This window comes from Sarcophilus harrisii, chromosome 2, assembly GCF_902635505.1.
Source record: "Sarcophilus harrisii chromosome 2, mSarHar1.11, whole genome shotgun sequence".
NCBI classification, from domain to species: Eukaryota; Metazoa; Chordata; class Mammalia; order Dasyuromorphia; family Dasyuridae; genus Sarcophilus; species Sarcophilus harrisii.
The window spans coordinates 57,178,723-57,202,515 of record NC_045427.1 but is presented as its reverse complement, the minus strand read 5'-3'; the positions used below and the strand labels follow the sequence as shown (position 1 = coordinate 57,202,515).

Genomic DNA, 23,793 nt, shown 5'->3' with positions numbered 1-23,793 from the left:
GAGGAGGGGGCGGGGCGGGGAGGGGGCGGGGCGAGGAGGCGAAGCCCCGGAGCGCGGCGGCCACGATCAGAGCCGGGGGGCGGGGCTACGTCTCAGCCAACCCTAAGCCTCGCTAAACTAACGATCCGTTAGCTCGCCGGGATGGATGGGGAAGAGGGGACGGAGTACGGAGCTCGGCAGCCAGCTCTGGGATTGGCTGTTTCTTCGCGGAGATGGGGCGGGGCATCTTCTTCCTCCGTCTGGGGAGTGGGGGGGGGCGGTGAGGAGGGCGATGGTTCTCAGTTTGGGGGAAGGGAGAAGGGAACTAATTCTCCCTCTATAATGGGTGGAGTCGGGTAGGTTCCTCTTCGGGAGTGTGTGTGTGTGTGTGTGTGTGTGTGTGTGTGAGTGTGTGTGTGTGTGTGTGTGTGTGAGTGAGTGTGTGTGTGTGTGTGTACGCGCGAGCATCCTCAAGGAGTTTATACTCTATTGGGGAAGATTACGGACTCACAGATAAATTTGACGTGTGTATGCGTATGCACACACACATTTGCACGGACTCAGAGGCATGTATGTATGCACACATACTGTTGTTCAGTCGTGTCCCGCTCCTCGTGACCCCGTTTGAAATTTTCTTGGCAAAGATACTAGAGTGATTTGCTCTTTCCTTCTCCAGCTCATTTTACAAACGAGAAAACGGAGGCAAGTAGGATAAAGTGACTTGCCCAGAGTCACACAGCCAGTAAGAGACTGAGGCTAGATTTTAACTGACTCCAAGCCGGTGGCTTTATCCGTTGTGCTACTTGGCTGCCTACCATATATGTATGTAAATCTACCTATTTATTTATTTATCATCTACCATCTATCTTTATTAAATGCACGGTGCTGGGAAGGTACTAACAACTGAGAATCTTAAAGGAGGTAAAATGGAAAAGGAATTAGAGATGTCTTGAATTGGATATCTACCTAAGAGGGTCAGATCTTCCTGTCTCCAAGCCCAGTGTTCTGTCTAATATCCACTTATCTGCTTGTTACTTTAAGTTTAAATTCACTCTCCCCAGGTACTTTATGTGTGTACAAGAGTAGAGTGAGCCTCTGGAGTTTGGGGGGGTGTTTTTGTTTTTGTTTTACAATTTCTGTTATTTACTTTTTCTTTTTAGCAAATATTCTTTCATAAAATTAATTTATTGATATTTGTGGGTGATGTTGGATAGGGGCTGCCAAGAATAGTATTAGAAACCCCTAGACCTCTAGAATTGTAAGGGAAACGATGATATCTCCTGGAGAACCTGATCTGTCAGTAAAACTGGGTAGATGAGTGGCCCCAGGATGGGATCTTTCATAGATAATGACAGAAAGATAAATATTTGTAGGCAATAGGGAAGGTACAATTAGTTTGGGGGAGATTGAAGAATAGAGGGAGGGATGATAGTGGGAGCAATTTGTTGCAAAAGAGATGAAGATTTGAGTGGGATGAAAGGTACAAAAAGAGGGACTAGCTATTGAGAATAGGCTCACCTCTTCATTGGTTGAAATGGTGGGTATGTTCAATGAATGGAAGGAAAGAAGGAGGAGCACCAGGCAAATGATAATAGATCTTTTACCTGTAAAAGATGAAATCTCTGCTGAAAAGATAGGGGAAGGAGATGCCACTGATTTGAGGAGAGTCTAAAGGGAGGAGAGCTAGGACAGATTCCTAAAACAGTAAAATCCCTTTCACTGTTTTTAGAATTGAGATCAGAACAAATATCTCCAGGCTGTTTTGACAGGAATGTGAAGCAATTTGTTAAGTAAAGCACTTATAAGAACTCAAAAAACATTTTGTCAATGAAACCTGGGTTCATATTCTGGCTGTGCCATGCATTCCACCTAGATCAAAGCACCTAACCTCTGTTCTCCAGTGTCCTCAACTCAAAATGAGATTGAAAGTGGGTAGATCTGGAGGGTGCTTTCTAACTCTAAAATCTTTAACTCTGGCTCTAGAATCAGCAATGATCTAAGGTTAGAAGTTATCCACAAAGCCTCATTTTATGTGTGTGGAATCTGAGGACCTTCAGGGTTTGGTGACTGGCACATGCCATAAAGGAAAGACTGGAGGAGAAGGGAGAGGAAATAGGATCCAGGTCTCCTTTATGTTGCTAATCTGGTCCCAAATCATCAAGCCCAAAGTGGGTGCTTAATGTTAGTGGACTTAAATTGAATGGTCGTTGACTTGAGTTGAATTGTCGACAGAGAGGAGTAGATTTAGTGTTGTGCTGCTCCCTGCTGCCTTCCATGAGAATCGTCTCTCTCTGGACTATCCAATTATCCAAGTGGTTAATCCAAGCATATATTTTAAGGATATAAATCCTCCCCTGAGGATTGACTAGAGGGATGCTACCCCAGGAAGGACTTTCTAGATCATGTTCAAAACGGTTGTCCACATCTTCAAGTTACAAACTGACAGGCATTAGAATCTGCCCTCTCTGCCCATAGTAGCGAGAATATGGGGAAAGAACTCAAATCTGGGCTAGTCTTGGACGCTCTTGCTGTACTGCTATTGCAGAGAAGTGCCCTTCTCCCTCCAGGTTTAATACCAGCCCTAGAGAGCTTCAGGATTTCAGGATGCTAATTTCACAGAATGCCAATTGTGTGTGTATGTGTGTGTGTGTGTCAGTCTGACTGACTGACTCTGCCTTAATTTTCCCTTTGGTTTCTACCTTTACTGACCCCTATTCCAATATTGCTTATCTACCAACAAAACATTTTTTGATCCTATCCTGGGGACCTTAGGGAAGCTCTGGCTTCAACGTCCTGGGGAGAAGACGGGTTTTAAGAGCACAGGAGGGTTGGGGGGGGTGATATTGGAGGGTTGGGGGTGATATTAGAGGTTTGGAGAGGTTTGACAGTTTGATGGGGGGGGTACCATCTAACTGAGAGGGAGGGTCTCAGCATCTGGGTTTGGGAAAATGTCACCGTCTGCGTTCAAGGAGTCAGCCCCTGGCTTGGGATATGGGGAGAAAGGGATGGGGTTGAGGGAGCTGTTCAGCATTGGAGGGAGGGAAGTTCAGAGTGAGCCAGGAGGGCCGGGATTGCCCAAGTCGGGTAGGGCTAGGTTTGGGGGTGCGCGCTTAAGGTTGGGGGGGATCGGGACTGGGATTGGGGGGAGCGAGCGCCACGTGCCTGTGACGCGGGGGCGCCCGGGAGGCGGCGGCGGCAGCTGTGGCGGCGGCTGAGGCAGGCGTGGGGACGGGGCTGTCGGCCGCCGAGCCGGGCCGGGCCAGGCCGGGGGAAGATGCTGCCGGCCACGCTGCCCCTTCTGGGGATGCCCCTGCCCGGGGCAGGGGCGGGAGTGGCGGACGGGGCCTCCGGAGAGTCCGTTCTGCCCCCGGCGGGCTTGGCGCTGTTGCGCTGGCAGTGGCACGAGGTGGAGGCGCCCTACCTGGTGGCCGTGTGGATCCTGGTGGCCAGCTTGGCCAAGATCGGTGAGTGCGCCAGAGCTTGCCCGGTCCCAGCCCGAGGCTCCGTGTCGGCTCGTTGGCCCCCATCGGCCCACGGAGCACACGCCGTTGTCCATCTCCCCCCCCCCATCTCCTCTCTCCCCTGCATGCGACACCTGAAAGTGGCACCCCGTCTGTGTCCCCCTCACTTCCTTTCCCTCTCCGCTGCCTTGGTTTCTCTCAGGGGTCTGGCTCCCCGGCCCCGCCTCTGCCAAGCCCCTGGCTCCTCTGTCTCGAGTCTCCATTCTGTCTCATCCCCTTCCGCGCCCTGTCTTTCAGCCTCCCCCTGTTCCTGCTTCCACGGCGGTGCCCCCTCCCCCCACACCCTTGCCCCTCCAGGTCTCAGCTCCCAGCTTCGCAGAGACTTAGTTTCCCGTTCTGCAACAATAGGGAAAGTGAGGCACTAGGAGTGGGATAGTGGAGTTAGTCGGGTTACATAGGGATTTAGCAGTGGAGCGGGCTCTGGAACTCGGAGAATCTGGACCTGGGATGGCATTGTGCTAACCGGACCTCAATATTTCTGCCTAACCGAGTCCCGGGGCAAGGTTTACCAGTTAAGAGAGCCTTCCATAGACCATCTCCCCCTGGGGCCCTTTAGCCTTCACTATAACATATATGATGTGTCTTAACACAGTATAAATCCCTGTTGGCCAAAAAAGAATTAAAAAAAAAAAACTTTAATGATACCTAAATATGCCTAGAGGAAAAACCATTTAAAAGTGTTTCTCCTTGCAACCCTTCATCATGGCGTCCTAGGTGGCTGCCTACTTTGTCTCCCCCCCAGCTCTCCCCCTGCTGTCCTCTATTCTCTGGGTGCTTCCAAGCTGGCTGGCTGCCCAGCGCTGTACTGCTCACGGTAACCTGTTCCTCTCCAAGGCGAGCTCCCAGATGTGTGGGGAACCCAGACATCTGCCTGTCAGCATCCTTAGTCCTCTAAGGTTCAGCTAAGGTACCATCTCTTCCATAAAACCTTCAGCTGAAACTACTGTCTCTGAGCAGGTTTTCCCAGAGCATCTTCTCTGACTCTCTCCTTTTTCTCTCTCATACTTAACCTTAGATCTGAGAGGCAGAGTAGGATGGAGAACTGGCTTGGAATCCACCAAGACTTCGGTTTAAAATCTCTAAGCAACTATAAGTTGCTATAGTTATATACTAACTATAAGTTGCCAGGCAGTTGCTAATTTTTGTTGATAGAGAATTAAATTTCCTTATAAGCCGTCTCCTATACTCATGAAATCACAAACTCTCTCTGTGTGTGTGTGTGTGTGTGTGTGTGTGTGTGTGTGTAAATCTCCTACTTCTCACCCCCTAGAATGTGAGCTCCTCGAGGGCAGGTGGTTGTACTGTTTGTTTTCTGTCTTTGCATCCCTTGCCCCCAGAAATGTACCTTGCATGGAATTTACACCTAATAAATATTTATTGCTGTTGGGATTGAATCCTTGGCCCCTTCTACCCTCCTGTTACTACTCACTGACTCTGGGCTTTGATTCATCTAAATTACAGCTGCTTCCCTTAAATATCACTGCTCCTGCTTCGTTTTCAGTAAATCAGCCAGTGTGACACATTACCCTCCCCCCATCTCACATACACACACACACACACACACACACACACACACACTCAGGATCCCTTTCCTTCCCTCTGTGGGGTTTGTGGCTCCAGAAGATGTGTATGTATGTAGCTGATTACAGCTGATAATTGTTGTGCTTTCCCCATGACTGCTGACTGGCACTGCCTGTACCCTAGCCTCAGCACTGAGCAGCCTTCACGGATAAATTCTATAACCTAGAATCCAAGGGAAACCCAGGGAGACAGCTCAGGCTGATTGGAACTTTGCCAGAGGTGGAAAATGACTGTTCCCTTCTGCTGCAGCCGGCTAACCAGAGAGTGAGTTCAGAAACGGCCTTGGAGATCAGAGGGATTACTTCCCTGTCACAGGACCTGGTAGCGGTCTGTTCTTGGGGAAGGGAAGCACCGAGCATCCAGGGTCACGGGAGGCAAAGAGAAGTAGGGGGGTGGGGGAGTGCCTGGGTGCCTGGGAGGAGGTGGGAGGAGGGGAAAGAGGTAAGAGGAGGGATGATCTATCAGACTCTCAGAATCAACGTGGGAAGAGCTATGACAGGGCCAAGAAGCAGGCAAAGAAAGGCAGCAGGAGATGCCCTTGGGATTTGATGGCCCAGAATCTGGATTGCTAATGAGTGGCCAGGGGCAATTTAAGGTGTACAATTAAGCTCTGAAATTTCTGCAGTTTCCCCCATAAATCCTGATGCTTCTAGCTTAGAAGAAATGATGGGAGATGGGAGAGAGAGGCCTTCCTTTTGAGGAAACATACTTTCCTTATGTTCTTAATCCAGAAGACCACTGTTTATCCACTGGGGACAGACACAAAGGCTGAGCAGAGACATCCCTATTTTCTTCTGTCCCTCTCTTTAGTGGTAGTATTGAAGAGAGAAAAGGTGATGGGTTTGGAGTCAGAAGCCCTGAGTTTGAATCCTGGCACAACCACTCACTACCCACGTGTCTTTCAACATAACATTTCCTGAGCCTAAGTTTTCCTGTCTGTAAAATAGGGGGTTGAGAGATGAGCTCTAACAGTCTTCCAGATCTAGGGTTTCTGATCCTTGTACTAATCTTCCCTGGAATATGGGGAGGGATTAGCATCTTGAGAGTACCAGAACAGCAAACAAATTGTCTTTTTAGTCTGTGGAGTGATAGGAGAAAGGAATTGTAACCTCCCTGTTCTTGAAGAAGGGGAATTTGTTCATGAACTTTACTGATGGTCTACTACAATAGAGCATTGTACAGAAGACTGTATTAGGGGTGGGGATCACCAAGAAGCATTAACTATAGTACCCTTCCTAAAGGATTCTCAATCTCATTGGAGATACAGGTTGTGAGCAGAAAAATGTTGAGTACCAAGCTAATTGCAGATGCTAACCAGGAAGAACGTTGGTTGATGTTCTATACTGAAGTTCAATTCTTGTTTCTGATGTCATCTGTCTACCTGTGTCACTTCAGTTTTCCTCCTCCTTAAAATAAAAGGATTGGAGTAGATGATCTCTAAGGTCCTTTTCAGTCCTAGAAAAGGGCTGGTTTAGGATCTGTGTTTATCGATTTGTGCATAGATGTTTAGTATGTATGATTTTGTCTACCTTTCTGGCAGATTCATGCTGTTTTGTGGTAGGAGGGAATCAGCCCTTCTTCATGATGATGGGGCCAAAAATCAGAGAGGGTCAAGAGTGGTGACCCTTGGTCTGAGAGTGGGATACTGTCTGGCCAGTTTTCCTTTAAAAAACTCATTCCTGCTCTTCCCCACCCCCTTCTCTCTTTCTCCATGATTTCTTTCACAGCAGGGCCAAGGTCTTTAGCCCACGCAGGAATTGCGAGGGATACAAAAACACAGTTTATAATCTGTCTGGGAAGACAGCCCAATACACACACAAACTAACGATATAACCGTGGGGGCTTAATGACGGGGATACAGAGAAGTACGTTTTACAGGGTATCAGAAAATGGATAGGTCATTCTAGGCTGAGGTAGTCAGGGAAGCTGGTAGACGTGCAGATGGTGAGATTTTAGCTAGACTTTGAGGAAGAGCATTTCAGAAGGTGGGGCAGGTCAGGGAGGAAAAAGTAAAAATAGCCAGACAGTTTTCAAAGGAATGAGCACTGTTTAGACAATCCAGATTCAAAATCAAATTCCACTCGATTATACTTTCCATCTCTGAGACTTAGTTTTCTCATCTATAAAACGAGGCATAATTTCTAAAGTCATTAAAGGATCCGGGTAGTCTTTCAGGTCCCTTTGACAATAAATGCCATGATCCTGTACTTAAGTGGTTGCTTAGAGGAGTAACAGGAGGTACAGACAATAATTCCAGATGTTTACACTGGGTTCCATCCTTCCTCTGGCCCTTCAGAAATACCTATAATTCTGGGTCTTGACACGGGTGCCCTCGAGCTAGACTCTGGGTTACTAGACATGTGAGAGAAGTTTTGGGGAATTAAATTATCCTGATGCTTCTAGTTCTACACGCTTTTCCTTTCTATCTGTCCAAGTCCTACTACCCTTCTATGCTTGGTTCAACTGTCTCCTCTTCTCACTTCCCCCCTTAAAAAGCCCCAACCAATTAACCAACCAAAACAAAATCAAATTTCCCTGATCACCTGTAGCCTGAATGAACAAATTAATGAAAAAGTATTTATTTATGGCTACTATGCAACAAGCACTGGGTTGGGCATGGGGCAAATAAGGACAAAACAACTCTTATCCTAAAGGGAACTTTATTCAGAGAAAGTGAGACAACACATGTAAGTAATGGTGTTTGGCTTAAAAGTCAGAGGAATAGTGAATAAAAACATAAAGGGAGTTTTTTCCAGTAGCAAAGGCAATATTGGGGCTTGATTATGGTTTCCAAAGGAAGAGGCTGGAGGGTTGGAGATGGGATGTGTTATGTAGCAGAACAGATGGTAAAAATGAATGGAAAAGCATTTATTTATTTATTTTTCTGATTGTATTTTATTTTCCCAAATATGTGCAAAGATAGTTTCCAACATTAATCTGTACAAAATTTTGTATTTCAAATTTCTCTTTCTCCTCATCCCCCCAAAAAAGTATTTATTAAGCCTGTGCTATGGGTAAAGCACTGTGCTAGGGAGACAAATAGAAAAACTCCTTCCAGGGAATTCACCTTCTGAGGGAGGAGATAACTGGAGGAGATTTCATCCACAACTTGGAAAGCCCCATGGTCTTTAGGGTACAGTAACAGAGCAAATGATAATACATCTGTTTTAATGTCATTTCCACTGATAAAACCATAGCCTTTTCTGATAGACTCTCCATTAATGCCTTCCCCCTGATGATCCTTGGTCCTTTGAAGTGATGAGAGAATAAAGGCAGGAATACACACACCATCAAGGTGGAAACATATCAAGTATGGCTCTGATGTTTACTTAGGTGATTGTCCTCTGAGATGGAACAAGTATAGAAATGTTCCATCACCATGAAACCATTGACCAAGTCACAGATTATTATTGCTCACCCTTCATTTCCAAGAAGACCATGACATCATGGAATGATGACTTGTGCATGACTTGAAAGTTGGTTGAAGGAGTTTCCAAACTGATAAAATCAAGGCTCGTTAGAAATACTGAGGCGTAATCCATGACAACAGACATTTAAATAAGGGCCTTCTGTGCACAGAGAATTGGGCTGTTAAAACCACCCAGATAAAGTTCTTGGTCTCATGGTACTTACAATCTAGTAGAAGGCTAAAATACCTACAGACTTTTGGAGGGTAAAGACCTGTTATTTCCCCATACTGGGGACTCCTTTCTCTGAGGTAATTGTTGACAACTTAAGAGACTTGACTGGGTCCCCGGGCAGTTAATTCTGTGGTTACAGAGCTAACTCAGCTCTTACCGATTCCAAGACTTCTGTCATTGTTCTTCCTCTATGATATATTACATGTTATAGGTACATTAGGGAAGGATGGGACAAAGCGTTACTGAAGTCAGAATGGAAAAGTCACTCGTTGTCCAGCTGGGATTCAAGGAAGGTCCGTGAGGTTGTACCTGGCCATATTTGGATGCCAGGTCTTCCTCGACCATCAGATGGGAAGCCCCTCGAGGGTAGAGATGTCTTCCATGTCTATGTCTCTCTGCACCTCGGCTAACCCCAGACCTTGCCTTTGTTGTAGTCTTCCACCTCTCCCGGAAGGTGACGTCTGTCGTCCCCGAGAGCTGCCTGCTGATCTTGCTGGGCCTGGTCCTGGGGGGCATTGTCCTGGCTGTGGCCAAGAAGGCGGAATACCAGCTGGAGCCGGGGACCTTCTTCCTCTTCCTCCTCCCCCCTATTGTACTTGACTCAGGCTACTTCATGCCCAGCCGGCTCTTCTTTGACAACCTGGGGGCCATCCTCACCTATGCCGTGGTGGGCACACTGTGGAATTCCTTCACTACAGGGGCTGCCCTTTGGGGCGTCCAGCAGGCCGGCCTCATGGGTGAGTCTGATTCCATTCCCTGGGGATCTCCAGGACTAATTTATCTAAACCTCAGTTTCCTTATATGTAAAATTGGGGTTTTGCTCATAATGCTCCCTGTCCTTCAAGCTTGTTTATAAAGTAGGGCTTGTATTAGTTTCCCCATTTTGTAGATAAGGCGGCTGAGAGAAATTGAGTGATTCGGTGCAGGTCAAACAGAGGATGAGTCCCAGAGCCAAGAGCTGAATCCGCGCCCCTCTTGGAACACCTGGCCAGTGCACTTTCCCTTGCAGGGTGCTGCCCTTCCTTGGGATGGGACTGAGAGGCGGGCTCGTGGTCTTGGAGCACTACAGAAAGCCGGGCTGTTCTTTTTAGAAGGGATTTCCCAGATCTCCTAGCTTATGGCTGTGTGGCTCTATTTTCATTTTATAGCTCAGGAAAGGGAACCTCAGAGAGGTTATACATTTTGCCCAAGGTCACCTAGCAAAGTAGGGGCGGACTTGGTCTGAGACCTCCAAAGCCCCGTGGGAGAGTGCTGGGGCCCAGGGCAGCTCTTCACCAGCTGAGTCTGGCCGGCTTCACGGAGCAGCAGCTGGGCTGCAGGAGCCCGGCTGAGCCTCCCAGAGCTGAGCAAGTGCGGGCTCCGGCTGCACGTGGGCTGTAGCTGGCACGCCATGTGGCTCGGGTCCTCCCCCTTCAGCCTCCACGCAGCCACTTAGCAGCCCTGCCAGAGAGAGCTCCGCTCCCCTCTTCAGGCCTGAGCCGCGTCCTTCCCTGAGCCGGCTGGGGCTAGCCCAGAGAGAGCCTGGGCCGGGGGAAAAGCACCAAGAGGCTCACAGAGCACTGTTAGCTCATGGGATCCTCACAACCACCATGTGAAGGAGGTGCTCCATTTTACAGATGAGGAAACTGAGGCAGACCGAGGCTAAGTGACTTGCCCTCAGTGACATAGCTAGTAAGTGTCTGAGGCCAGATTCATACTTCCCTCTTCGCATTTCTGAGTCCTGTGGTGCAGTGGACAGAGTAGTAGATCTGCAGTCAGGAAGACCAGCTCAAATTAGGACTTGGATGACTCCCGACAAGTCTCTTAACCTACCTGCCTCAGTTTCCTCATCTGTAAAATGGGGATGATAATTACAGCATCTGTCTCCCAGGGCTGTGAGGAGCAAATGAGATAAAATTTATAGCGTGCTTAGCACAGTGCCTGGCACAGAATTATTATTATTATTGCTATTTTTAATCTGTAAATTGAGAATAGCAAATAACCTTCATCAGCATTTTTGTGATGGTCAAATGAGATATATTTGTATAGTGATATAGAGATAATATTTATATAGTGCTTAGCACAGTGCCTGGCACAGAAAAAGCCTATGTAAACATTAATTATTATTATTGTTATTATTATTAATCTGTAAGCTGGGGATAGCAACAGCCCCCATCAGCATTGTTGTGACGATCAAATGAGATAATATTTGTACAGTGTCTGGCACAGAGTAAGCCTATAGAAGCATTAGTCATTATTATTATTATTATTATTAATCCTATTATTAATCTGTAAATTGGGAATAACAATAGCTCCACCAGCATTATTGTGATGATTAAATGAGATAATATTTGTACAGTGCTTAGCCCAGTGCTTGGAACCGAGTAAGTTTATATAAGCATCAGTTATTATTATTATTATTATTAATCTGCAGATTGGGAATAACAATAGTCCCCATCAGCATTGTTATGGTGGTCAAATGAGATAATATTTGCACAATGCCTGGCCCAGAGCAAGTTTATATAAACATTAGTTATTATTATTAATCTATAAACTGGGAATAGCAACAGCCCCCATCAGCACTGTGATGATCAAATGAGATAATATTTGTACAGTGCCCAGCACAGAGTGAGCCTATATAAGCATTAATTATTATTGTTATTAATCCATAAACTGGGAATAGCAATAGCTCCGTCAGCATTATTGTGATGATCAACTGAGATAATATTTGTAGAGTGTTTAGCACAGTGACTGGAACAAAGTAAGTTTATAGAAGCATTAGTCATTATTATTATTATTATCAATCTGTAAATTGGGAATAACAATAGTCCACATCAGCATTGTTATGATGGTCAAATGAGATCATGTTTGTACAGTATGTAGCACAGTGCCTGGCACAGAGTCAGCCTATGTAAACTTAGTTATTATTATTAATAATAATAATCTGTAAATCAGGAACAATAATAGTCCCTTCAGCATTGTTATGATAATCAAATGAGGTGATATCTGCTAAATGCTTTGAAAACCTTAAAGGACTTTGTGACTGTTTTGATTGTTATCTACTCTGCATCCTTGCTGCCCTGGACTCAAAATCGGAACCTCTGGGACATGGTAAAAGGATCCCATCCCCATTCCCTCCAACATCCCAAAGTTGTGTGCAAATCTAGAAAGTAAGGATGTGGGTTTGAATCCTGATTCCTTTACTTGCTATTCTTGTGACATTGGGCAAATCATTCTATCTCTTTGTGACTCGGTTTCCTCATTTATAAAGCAATGATTGGACCTCTGTATAAAGTACAAAGAGATCTATGAGGTTTATAACAAGTTTTCCTTAGTATAGTCCTGTGAAGCAGGAAGCATAAAGACAAGGTTATTAGTCCCATTTTATGGGTGTGAAAATTGAGGCCTAAGGAAGTCCTATGCAGGGTCACTCTAAGGCTACTAAGCATCAAAGGGAGGACTAGAACTCGGGTCTTCTGACTCTAAGACCAGTACCTTTCTAACTAGACAGTATGTGTTATTACTAATTCACCCTGAAAATCTGGCTAAGTCCGTTCCCCACAGAGGTTGGAATAGTTGACCTGTAAGGTCCCTTGTTGCTCTGACATTCTGGGGTTTTAGATGTTATGACAATAATCAGGCAGTGGGTGGCCTGGAGTCAGGAGGAGCTGAGTTCAAATATGGCCTCAGACACTTAGCTGTGTTACCCTGGACAAGTCACTTAACCCTGTTTGCCTAGTTTCCTCATCTGTCAAATGGGCTGGAGAAGGAAAAGTCAAACAATATCTTTGTCAAGAAAACCACTAATGGGGTCAAGAACAGTCAGACATGATTTAACAAAACAAATAATGATAACTTTTTTATTATTATAGCTTTTTATGTACAAGATATATGCATGAGTAATTTTTCAGCATTGACAATTGCAAAATGTTCTGTTCCAATTTTTCCCTTCCTTCCCCCCCACCCCTTCCCCCAGATGGGAGGTAGACCAATACATGTTAAATATGTCAAAGTATAAGTTAAACACAATATATGTATACGTGTCCATACAGTTATTTTGCTGCACAAGAAAATCGGACTTAGACATAAGGTAAAAATAGCCTGAGAAGGAAATCAAAAATGCAGGCGGACAAAAACAGAGGGATTGGAAACGTTATATAGTGGTTCACACTCATTTCCCAGAGTCCTTTCGCTGGGTGTAGCCGGTTCTCTTCATTATTGAACAAATGGAACTGATTTGGTTCATCTCATCATTGAAGAGGGCCACGCCCCTCAGAATTGATCATCATAATAAAGCACTTTTCTTACAACAACCAGTATGGTTTAGTGGAAAGAGCCATAGATTTGCAGTCAAAAGACTTGGACTCAAATCTTACTTCTCTCATTTGCTACTTATGTGACCTTAGGCAAGCTGCTTGATCTCCCGATCCTTTGTTTCTCCTGATGTAAAATGAAGGAGCTGGACACGAGGGCCACCAAGACCCGTCTGTAACTCTAAACCCTAAATAAGATATTTGTAAAGTGCTTGGCGCAGTAGGCACTTAATAGGTGCATATTCACTTCCCTTTTCCTTCCCCTTTGTCTGTAATCCTATAAAATCTACCTGACAGTTCATAGAAACTTTATTATCCTTTTCTTAGAAACAGAGAAATGGGTTCAGAAGGAAAGTGAGTTAGCTTGTTAGTGGCCACAAGCTGAGAAGAACGGCCTTGAGTCTCTAGACCTCAGAGCCTGAAGGGACCCCCAGCTCACTGAGATATGAGAAATCCAAGGCCCCCAAACCAAAGGCTTGCCAGCCCCCCTGGCCAAGAGGGCCAAAGTGTACCTACCTGGGCATTAGGGGCACCCACCATGGCACCCGTCTAAAGCCAATATGAACATGTCCTGGGAAATATCTAATTAGCTGAATGAGAACAAAATAAAGCAAGGGTAATGCTCCCTTGTGGTTTTCTAAGCAGTGATCTGGCATATTAAAAGTGAATGGCCCCTTTGACACCATTGCTGAATATTATAGGGGTTGGGACTCAGGTTGGGCCCCCATTGGTTGGTTTTCCTTAAACTGTGGTGTTTGTGGGCACCTTCTGCTTTTCCCTCAGGAGTGGAGAGGAAAGGTGCTCTGCTCTGACAGGGGATGGGGGGCATACTTTCTCTCTGTGTCTGTCTCTTTGTCTCTCTCTCCCTGTCTGTCTGTCTGTCTGTCTCTCTCTGTCTCTGTCTCTCTCTGTCTCTGTCTCTCTGTCTCTCTGTTCCCCCCACAGCTCCCACCGTCCAAGCCGGCCTGCTTGACTTTCTGCTCTTTGGAAGCCTGATCTCTGCTGTGGACCCCGTGGCCGTTCTGGCTGTCTTTGAGGAGGTGCATGTTAACGAGACCCTGTTCATCATCGTGTTCGGCGAGTCTCTGCTCAACGACGCGGTCACCGTGGTGAGGACCCCTGACTGGCGGGCAGGGTCATTGCCTGAGCTCCTGGGCAGGCTTCCCTCTCCCAGCAGACCCAGGGCTCGGAGCTGAGTGTCTGAGAGTGTGTGTGTGGGGGCCATAATGTCAGACTTGGGATGCTAAGACCCAGCTGTGAATCCCGACTCTGCCCTTTTCTGTTATGTCAGGAACAATAATATTAACTAGCATTTCTTTGGGTCTCCAAAATACTCCCCGTACGTTATCTCATTTGACCCCCATGATAACACTGTGAGGTGAGGGTGTTATTGTGCCCATCTTACAACCGAGGAAACTGAGGCAGACGGGGACCATGTGGCTTGCCCGGAATCTCACAGCTGGGGGCGGATGCTTGATTTTGGTTGGGTCTCTTTCTGCCTTGCTTTCCTCATCTGTAAAAGAGGCGTATTAAGACCTTTACTGCCCACCTCACAGGATGGCTGTGAATGTTATAGAAACAGAGAGGCAGGTGGGCAGGGCATGGGATGGAGCTCTGGGTCAGAGCTCTGCATTCCTCTCCTGCCTTAGAGCCGCAGGAGCCAAGTGACCCTGGATATGTCATTCAGCCATCTAGCCTCAGTTTCCTCATCTGCAAAATGGGGCTAATTGTGGTACTCCCCGGCAAGAGGATCAAATAAGATATCAAGCATAAAGTGCTTTGCAAAACGGAGAGAGCTGTTGAAAGTTAGGTGTGGTTGTCTCTCTGAGCCTTTGTTTCTTCATCCCTCGGCCTCTCGGTGTTCCCAAGCAACTCTAGAAACAAGCTACAAACGAGCTGCAATGGGGGCAGCAGAGGGGGTTTCCGTTCTGGGAGCCCCCACTTTGGTGTGGAGGTGGGAGTTGGTAGAATGGAATCCTTTTGTCACCTGATGTGGAGAACGTGTCTTGTAAGCCCTGGGACTACAGGATCGTGACCTCTCCTTCATTACCCCCTCACTCAGGTGCTGTACAAAGTGTATAACTCTTTCGTGGAGATGGGTTCGGCCAATGTTCAGGCCACTGACTATGTCAAAGGCGTCGGTCAGTACCTCCCTCCCCTTTGCTGACCTCCCGGGTCCTCTCCCCGTCCCTCCCCCGGGGTGCCAAGCCCTTGCTCAGAGCCAGGACGGAGAGAAGCCTCTGCCTGGGTCCCTCCCCCTTCCCCAGGGAGGCCGCCCCCTCAGCGTCTAGCTGCCGGCCGAGGCCCCGAGCCCCAAGCGGAATGCAGTCGCCATGGCCCTTCCCCTCTTTGCTGCTGGTTTGGGGGGGAGGAAGGGGGCCATGCTGACAGCCCGGCCTCCTTCCCAGCCTCCCTCTTTGTGGTCAGTCTGGGCGGGGCAGCCGTGGGCTTAGTTTTTGCCTTCCTCCTGGCCCTGACCACACGGTTCACCAAGCGGGTCCGTATCATCGAGCCTCTGCTGGTCTTCCTCTTGGCGTACGCGGCTTACCTCACCGCGGAGATGGCCTCGCTCTCCGCCATCCTTGCGTGAGTCCTTGGGCCCAAGGCGGAAGCCTGGGGGAGGGGGGTGACAGTGGGCACCCTGCCCTGGGATTCTGGACAGCCTTCCTCCGCTCCCCGGAAATGAGAGGATTGGAACAAGCCATTGCCCCTCTAGGGCCAGGGCTGGCGAGGGACGGGTGAGCCGGGAGGTGATGGCTCTGGACAGCTTCTGTCCTGGATGAGCTGGAAGGGTTATGCCCGGAGGAAGACAGTCACCATTGGACCGCTCCTTCCAGGAGGGGGGAGAAGCTCAGACTGGGTCTCGGGACGGAGTCGGGACAGTGGGTACAGTTGTTGAGGGGAGGTCATTTTAGGCACCTTGAGGCAAAACTGCTTTCTGACCCCAAAGAGAAATGGGGTTGCTTCAGGAAGAAATAAGCTCCATGTCACCAGAAGCTTCGGGTGGAAGCGTAATGACCACCAGATGGAGACGGAGAAGGGCTTCCTCCTCAGATATGGGTCGCACTAGGTGGACTTGGGGAGCCCGGCTAACTCTCCCACCTCTGAACTCTATGATCCTGAAGTCTGTTAAGTGGCCAGATCCTCTACTGTGAGACAGGGGCAACATGAGCTGGTGGACCTGGGGCTAGGAGAGACGGTCCCTGCCCTAGGACCACAGCCAAACAAGCTTCTGTCCTCGAGCCTCAGTTTTCTTATTTGTAAATTAGGAATAATGGAGCTTGTGCTGCCTCAAAAGATTTACTATCTCATTTGATCCTTGCAACAATATTGCATTATTATCTATTATATGTATCTTATATATTACATATATTTATATATATATAGCTATAATCCATTATTATCCTCATTTTATAGATGAGGAAACAGACAGACAGAGGCTAAGTGATTTGCCCAGGATGATGCTGCTCATTAGATTTAAATTCAGTCTCTCCTGATTCCAGGTCCACCATTCCATCTACTGCTTTGCCTAACTGCCTTTTAAAACTTGGGGTACTCTGGAGATAGCCATTATTGTTGCCATCATTATAATTTCTGTGGGAATAATAATAATTATTATTATTATATTTAGGAATAACTGAGGTCTAATTGGTGCAGGAAAGTGCTTCCTTGTTGACCTGTCCAGTTACAAATGAATATTGTGATAGGCCCAGGGAAAATTTGGTATCCCTTTATCATTCTTCTGGACAGGACCAAAGCTGGCAGCTGTCTTTGGGATTTGTGATGGTCCAGAGGATTCAGGGAATTCTGAGCTTTTGTGCTCATTGCTTTTGCTCAAGTGTTCCCAGAAAACTTAAATTGTTGTTTGGGGGCACCCTCTAATTAGACCCCTTGGGGCTCCCTTGGTCTGATTTCTGTTTCCTTCTGATGGCATAAGAGAAAAAACACTGACTTCAGGGTCAGGACCCTGAGCTCTGTTGCCCACCCACTTGGGACTTGGAGGGAATTTCCTTCCTTTCTATGGGCCTTATTTTTCTATCTTTATAAAATGTTGGTCTGGATTGGGAGTTGATGTGTCTTTCAGCTTATGGACCCCTTCTCAGAACTATGTTTTTAAGTGAATAAAATAGAACACCTAGGATTACAGAGGCAACCGATTGTATTGAAATATAATTATCAAAATATTACTTATTTACTTAAAAATTTCAATAGTATTTTATTTTTCCAAATACATGTAAAGATACTTTTCAACATTCATTTTTTATAAAACTTTGTGTTCCAATTTTTTCTCCTTCCCTTCCTTACTTTCCCCCTTCCCTAAGCCAGCAAGTAATTTAATATAGGTTAAATATATGCAATTCTTTTAAATATTTCCATATTTTTCATGTTGTGCAACAAAAATCAGACCACAGGGAAAATGAGAAAGAAAAGGCAAACAACAACAATAACAAGAAAAAAGTGATAATGCTATGCTTTAATCCATTTCCAGTTTCCATATTTCCCCCTCTGGATGCAGATGGCATTTTCCATCCCAAGTCTATTGGAATTGCCTTGAATCACCACATTGAACAAAATTTTTTAAAAACAACACCAATCCAAGTTCATTGACCCCAGGCTAAGAACCAGTACCAGAAAATCGCAGGCGGAGGCCAGTGACTATGACTCTTCCCCTTGAGGCCCAATTTCCTTCCTGCCAGATCAAACCCCAGAGACTGGTCAGGAGAAGGATGCACTAGCATTGTTCTCCTGGGTCCCTGAGGACAGATGTAGGACAAATGGGAGGAAGCTGCAGATGAGGCTCCCAAGGAAGTCCCTGCCATTCATGGGAGGTGGGCTAGTTGTCATGGGAAGTGGGCCCACTGCCAGACCGGGGCAGCCGCCAAGCCCCTCCTGGAAGGGACTGGGGGACCCATCTAACATCCCCATCCCCCTCAGAGTGACCATGTGCGGGGTGGGCTGTAAGAAATACGTGGAGGCCAACATCTCACACAAGTCCCGCACGGCTGTCAAGTACACCATGAAGACCCTGGCCAGCTGTGCCGAGACTGTCATCTTCATGCTGCTTGGGATCTCGGCTGTGGACTCCTCCAAGTGGGCCTGGGACACCGGGCTGGTGCTGGGGACCCTGTTCTTCATCCTGCTCTTCCGGGCCCTCGGTATTGCCCTGTCCCTGGCCACCTTCCCACATCACCCTGCCCACCCACCCCCATCTCCCACCGTCTCCTTCCCTCGGTCAGCGTCCCCCTCCGTACCCTGCTTGCTCCTCACCCTTCTAGCCCTTGTCAGACCCTAACCTGGACCCCTCCTCCCCTGCCCTCTGACTCCACCTGGCTTCCCTGCCCCTGCTCCCCCTCCCACCCGACCTCCCTCCCCTGCAGGCGTAGTCCTGCAGACATGGGTGCTGAACCAGTTCCGGCTGGTCCCTTTGGACAAGATTGACCAGGTGGTGATGTCCTATGGGGGCCTGCGAGGGGCTGTGGCCTTTGCTCTCGTCATCCTTCTGGATAAGACCAAGGTTCCTGCCAAAGACTATTTTGTGGCTACGACCATTGTGGTGGTCTTCTTCACAGTCATCGTGCAGGTGGGAGGGCCTGCTGGGAAGGGGAGGGGGGGCTACATAGGGATAGCCACAGAGTTTGTCCCAGAACTCCAGAATGGGACCTCATAGGGATCTAAGGTCAGGACAAACAGGACCCTGCTCTATAAAAGCCTCCACAAACCCCACATGTAGGCTCCACTTGGAGCTTTCCAGAGAGTGGAGCCCATTATTTCCCTAATCAGCGACATCCATTTTTGAACAACTCTAATGATCAGGAGAGTTCCTTGACAGTCATTCTAAATCTGTTTTTCTGAAATGTCCATTCCCTTCTCCCTCCATTAAGCTCTGTTGCTTCCAATTCCATTCATCAGGGCTTCAGGAACCATCTAATTCATTGAGCTCATGGTGGGGAACTGGAAGTCAAGAGATCTGGATTCCAATCCTGGTCCACTGTCCAGCTTGCTATGGAACTATGGGGAAATTTCTTTTCTTTCTGGGCCTCCAAGCCCCTCCTATGAAAAATGGAAACTGGACTCAATGATACCTCTCCAGAACATTCAAACCTTGACATTTTGATTCATTGATTCTCTATCCAGCTCTTTCCAATTCTCCCATAGTTATGAAGGGGGACTCGAGCATTGTGTGAGGTCAGAGAAGGACTTAGTCTCATCCCATGGGAGATGGAAAGGGGCAATATCAGGGCCATAGTGAGGATAGTAAATGGCTTGCATTCCTAGTTGTATTTCAGTCTCCTCCTCATCTCTCTTCCTGTTCCCAGGGTCTAACCATAAAGCCTCTCGTCAAGTGGCTAAAAGTGAAGCGAAGTGATCACCACAAGCCCACCTTGAACCAGGAACTACATGAACATGTGGGTATCAGAGACATTTGGGCCCCAAAGGAACAGTCCTTCTCCAGGAGTGGAAGGGACTATGACCAGACTCTTCCAGATACGAAATTTTAATTTGATGTCCAAATTCTGGGACTTCTTAAGGAGTAGGGTCAGTTACCATGACTGTACTTTCCTGTCCCTTCTATAGACCTTTGACCATATTTTGGCAGCTGTGGAAGATGTAGTTGGCCACCATGGCTACCACTACTGGAGGGACAGGTGAGCGTGTCTCCCTCTCCCCATCTCCTGAAGAGACCACCTCAGCAGCTTCCTAGGGGCAGAGATGGGCCAAATGCTATTATTCAGGCCTAGCAAGTTGGGAAGAGAGACCCTAGAGAAGGAGAACAACTTACACTTTGAGGTTTACAAAGGTTTCTTCACTATCCCATATACCATTTTATAGATGAGGAAAATGAGGCTTATCTAGTGACTTGCTTAGTCAGTAAATGTAGGGGTCTAGACTCCAATTCAGATCTTCAGTTTAGACCAATGCTTTTTCTCCCAATCCCTATTGCCCAGAGACAGATCTTGAAAAGTCTTTCTAGAGCCCTTAGGAAATTTAAGGGAGGGAAGTATTCAGGCACCCAGATCTATCCCTCTTTCTAGGTGGGAACAATTTGACAAGAAATACCTGAGTCAGCTACTGATGCGTCGCTCTGCCTACCGTATCCGGGACCAGATCTGGGATGTGTACTATAAACTCAACATCCGAGATGCCATCAGTTTTGTGGATCAGGTAGGCCTTACCGGGGTGCATAAAACAAAATTGGGCTTGCAAGGGTTCTTAACCTGGGGTCTGTAAACTTGTTTTTTAATTTTATTTTTAATAATAGCTTTTTATTTTCAAAATACATACAAAGATAGTTTTCAGCATTCACCTTTGCAAAACCTTGTATTCCAAATTTTTCTCCCTTCCTTCCTCCCACCTCCTTCTCCTAATCCAATATAGGTTAAACATGTGTAATTCTTCTAAATATATTTCCACATTTATCATGTTGCATAAAAAAATTAGATTAAAAAGAAAAAAATTGAGAAAGAAAAAAGCAAGCAAACAACAAAAAAGGTGAAAATATTATGTTGTGATCCATATTCAATCCCCATAGTTCTCGCTTTAGATGCAGATGGCTCTCTTCACAAGTTTATTAAAATTGACCTGAGTCATCTCACTGGTGAGGAGAGCCACGTCCATCACAGTTAATCATCACATGATCTTGCTGTTGCTGGGTACAATGTTTTCTTCATTTTACTCATTTCACTTAGCATCAGTTTATGTCGGTCTTTCTAGGCCTTTCTGTTACATTCATCTATCATAACTTTTTCAGCCATTCCTTAATTAATGGGCATCCACTCAGTTCCCAGTTCCTTGCCACTACTAAAACAGTTGCTACAAACATTTTTGCACATATGGGTCCTTTTCCCTTCCTTATGATCTTTCTGGGATACAAGCCCAGTAGAGATACTGCTGGATCAAAGGTATGCACAGTTTGATAGCCCTTTGGGCATATGAACTTTTTTTTTAATTTTGATAACTGTATTTCATTATATTTCACCAATCAGTAAGCATTTCTTAAATACCAACTATATGTCAGACACTATGCTAAAGCATTGGGAATACAAAGAAAAGTGAAAGACAACTCCTGCCCTCAAGGAGTTTACAATCTAATATTGTATTATATATTACATATAAATATATATTATGCATTATAATTGGTTTTCTTGGCAATCCTGTGTTTTATTTTTGTGCTTTTAAAATATAATTCTGAGAAAGAGTCCACAGTTTTTACAAGACTGCCAAACAGAATCCACAATATATATAAAAAAATTAAGAACTGTTAATCTGGTGCAATGGCTAGAACTAGAGTGGGTGGTTGACTAGCTTTGGACCCTGGATGAATAATTCAAGGTGTCTGGAAACTGTTGATTGGTTTTTTAAATAGTGTTTTATTTCTTCCAGTTTTATGAAAACAGCAACAACAATATTTAACATTTACTTTTATAAAATTTTGAGTTCCAAATATTTCTTTCTTCCTCTCCTCCCTTCTTTTTAAAACAGCTAACAATTTGGTATAGGCTATGTATCATACAATCATGTAAAACATATTTCCATGTTATTCATGTTGTAAAAGAAAAAAAACAAAACCAAAGGAAAAAACCCACACACAGAAAGGGAAAATGACAGTACTATGATCTGCATTCAGAGTCCATCAATCTTTTCTCTGGATGCAGGTTAACATTTTTTGTCCCCAGTCCTTGGAAATTTTCCTGGATCATAATATTGGTGAGAGGAGCTAAGTCATTTGTAGCTGATCATCATGCAGTATTGCTTAAACTAGTAATTGTGATGGAGTGTTGGGGAAAGGATGTGCAGCATCTCTGGTCTTGGAGTTCAGAGTTGAAGTATTTACTCTAGGCAGTAAGCGTCCATCTGAGATTCATCTTCATACCCTCAGGGAGGCCACATCTTATCCTCAGCAGGGCTCACTCTACCCTCGATGCCCAGCCGCAACTCTACAGCAGAGACCTCTGTCACCAACCTACTGTAAGTATCACAGTGCTTGCCTCCCCAAGCTAGGCTCCTTGTTATCCGAGTTAGCCTCTTCTCCCCCCTCAAGCCTTCTCCATTTCTGCATCTTTATCCCACCCCAACTTCCCTTCTCTTCACTATCCCCTGAGGAGTTGCGCTAAGGTTATTGTGGCTCCTTTGCAATTTACCCTCTTGGCTTCCTTCCTTCCCATAGGCGGGAGAGTGGCAGTGGTGCCTGCTTGGATCTACAGGTGATTGACACAGTTCGAAGTGGCAGGGACCGAGAGGATGCCATCATGCACCATCTGCTCAGTGGAGGCCTCTACAAACCCCGTAGGAGGGTGAGATGCACATAGGTGGGGAGAGAGTCCTTCCTCAATGGCCTTTGGCCTGGAGGAAACCAAGATTCAGGGTTGGGGGGCAAATAATAAAAAGCAAAAACAAAATCATTTGCCAAGAAATGCTAGTGGGAGGCTACAGAGAGTAATGGAAAGAACATTGGACTTGGTACTAAAAACCTGGATATCAATTCGGGCTCTCTTCTCTTAATCTGTAAAGGCATAGAAAGGCCTTTTACTAATTACCTGAAATTTAGAACTGAAAGAGAGTAAGGCTCAAAGAGGAAAGATGTGTTCTGGGCCACACAGGGAGTAAGTAGCAAAGCTGGGATTTGAACTCAGGTTCTTTGACTACACTTTCCACTATAGCATCATCATCATCATCATCATCATCGACAATATTTAGTACTTTAAGTTTTGAAAAGTGACTTACAAATATTATTATTTTGCTGAGGCAATTGAGGTTAAGTGACTTACCCAGGGTCACACAGCTAGGAAGTATTAAGTGTCTGAGGCCCAATTTGAACAAGGTCCTTCTGACTTAGGTTTGGTGCTATATCTACTGTGCTATCTACTGCCCCATTTTAAAAATGATTTTTTTGGGGGGGCTAGGAAGTTGGGATTAAGTGACTTGCCTAGGGTCACACAGGTCACACAGCTAGGAAGTTTTAAATGTCTGAGGCCAGATTTGAATTCAGATCCTCCTGATACCAGACCTGGTGCTTTATCCACTGCACCATCTAGCTACCCCAAATATCATCCTATTTGATCCTCATAGCAATCCTTGGAGGTAGGTGTTATTAATATCCCCATTATACAAATGAAAAAACTGAGGGCAGAGGAGAAATGACATACTCAGAGCCACATAGCTGGCAAGTATCTGTGGTCAAGTTTGAATTCAGGTCTTCCTAATTCCTGCTCTAGTGCTCTCTCCACTCTGCTATCTGATTTGCCACAAGGAAAACAATTTGTAAACCTGTAAACGCTCTAGGCATGGTAAATTTTCATTATTCTGAATATATTCATAGCATTACACTGTAAGATGCAAAGGGGAAGGAGACAGCATGGTTCCTGCCTTGAGGAGTTCAGAATTTAGCTGAAGAGGTGCCATAAGTGGGTAGAAAATGAAGTGATTGAATTGGACAACAAGTGACAAAAGCCAGATGGGCTGAAAAGCCAGCCAGTATGGTGAATGAGAGCAAGGAGAACTCACTGGGAGGTGGCGTTCAAAAGGAGGCCTTTGGAGCAGAGGTGAGAAAAGAGTATTTGATAGGGTAACTGACATGTGTAACAGGGCATTTTCAGTGCAGGAGCAAAAGGAAAAGAAATAGCAAATTTTAGATGAGGACCAGGAAAATAGAGATAATTTTCAACTTGAAACACCACAAAATGCTTGCAGAAGAAGGTGGCATTTGAGAATTGGGATGGTCAGGATTTTACCTGGGGGGAGGTGTGTGTGTGTGTGTGTGTGTGTGTGTGTGTGTGTGTA

At 46.0% G+C, this 23,793-nt stretch overlaps 1 protein-coding gene across 1 annotated transcript in view; it reads left to right on the top strand.

Moving 5' to 3' along the window:
• The first annotated feature begins 3,173 nt into the window (after positions 1-3,173).
• SLC9A5 (solute carrier family 9 member A5) overlaps positions 3,174-23,793 on the top strand; it is a 32,215-nt gene continuing 11,595 nt past the window's right edge. Inside the window, exons 1-12 of the mRNA XM_031950288.1 lie at positions 3,174-3,443; positions 9,157-9,459; positions 13,960-14,123; positions 15,077-15,155; positions 15,423-15,600; positions 17,950-18,170; positions 18,393-18,595; positions 19,332-19,421; positions 19,591-19,661; positions 20,049-20,178; positions 21,893-21,981; positions 22,181-22,307. Of these exons, the coding sequence (XP_031806148.1) occupies positions 3,254-3,443; positions 9,157-9,459; positions 13,960-14,123; positions 15,077-15,155; positions 15,423-15,600; positions 17,950-18,170; positions 18,393-18,595; positions 19,332-19,421; positions 19,591-19,661; positions 20,049-20,178; positions 21,893-21,981; positions 22,181-22,307 (1,845 nt within the window). The 5' untranslated portion in view covers positions 3,174-3,253. The remainder of the gene's footprint in view (positions 3,444-9,156; positions 9,460-13,959; positions 14,124-15,076; positions 15,156-15,422; positions 15,601-17,949; positions 18,171-18,392; positions 18,596-19,331; positions 19,422-19,590; positions 19,662-20,048; positions 20,179-21,892; positions 21,982-22,180; positions 22,308-23,793) is intronic.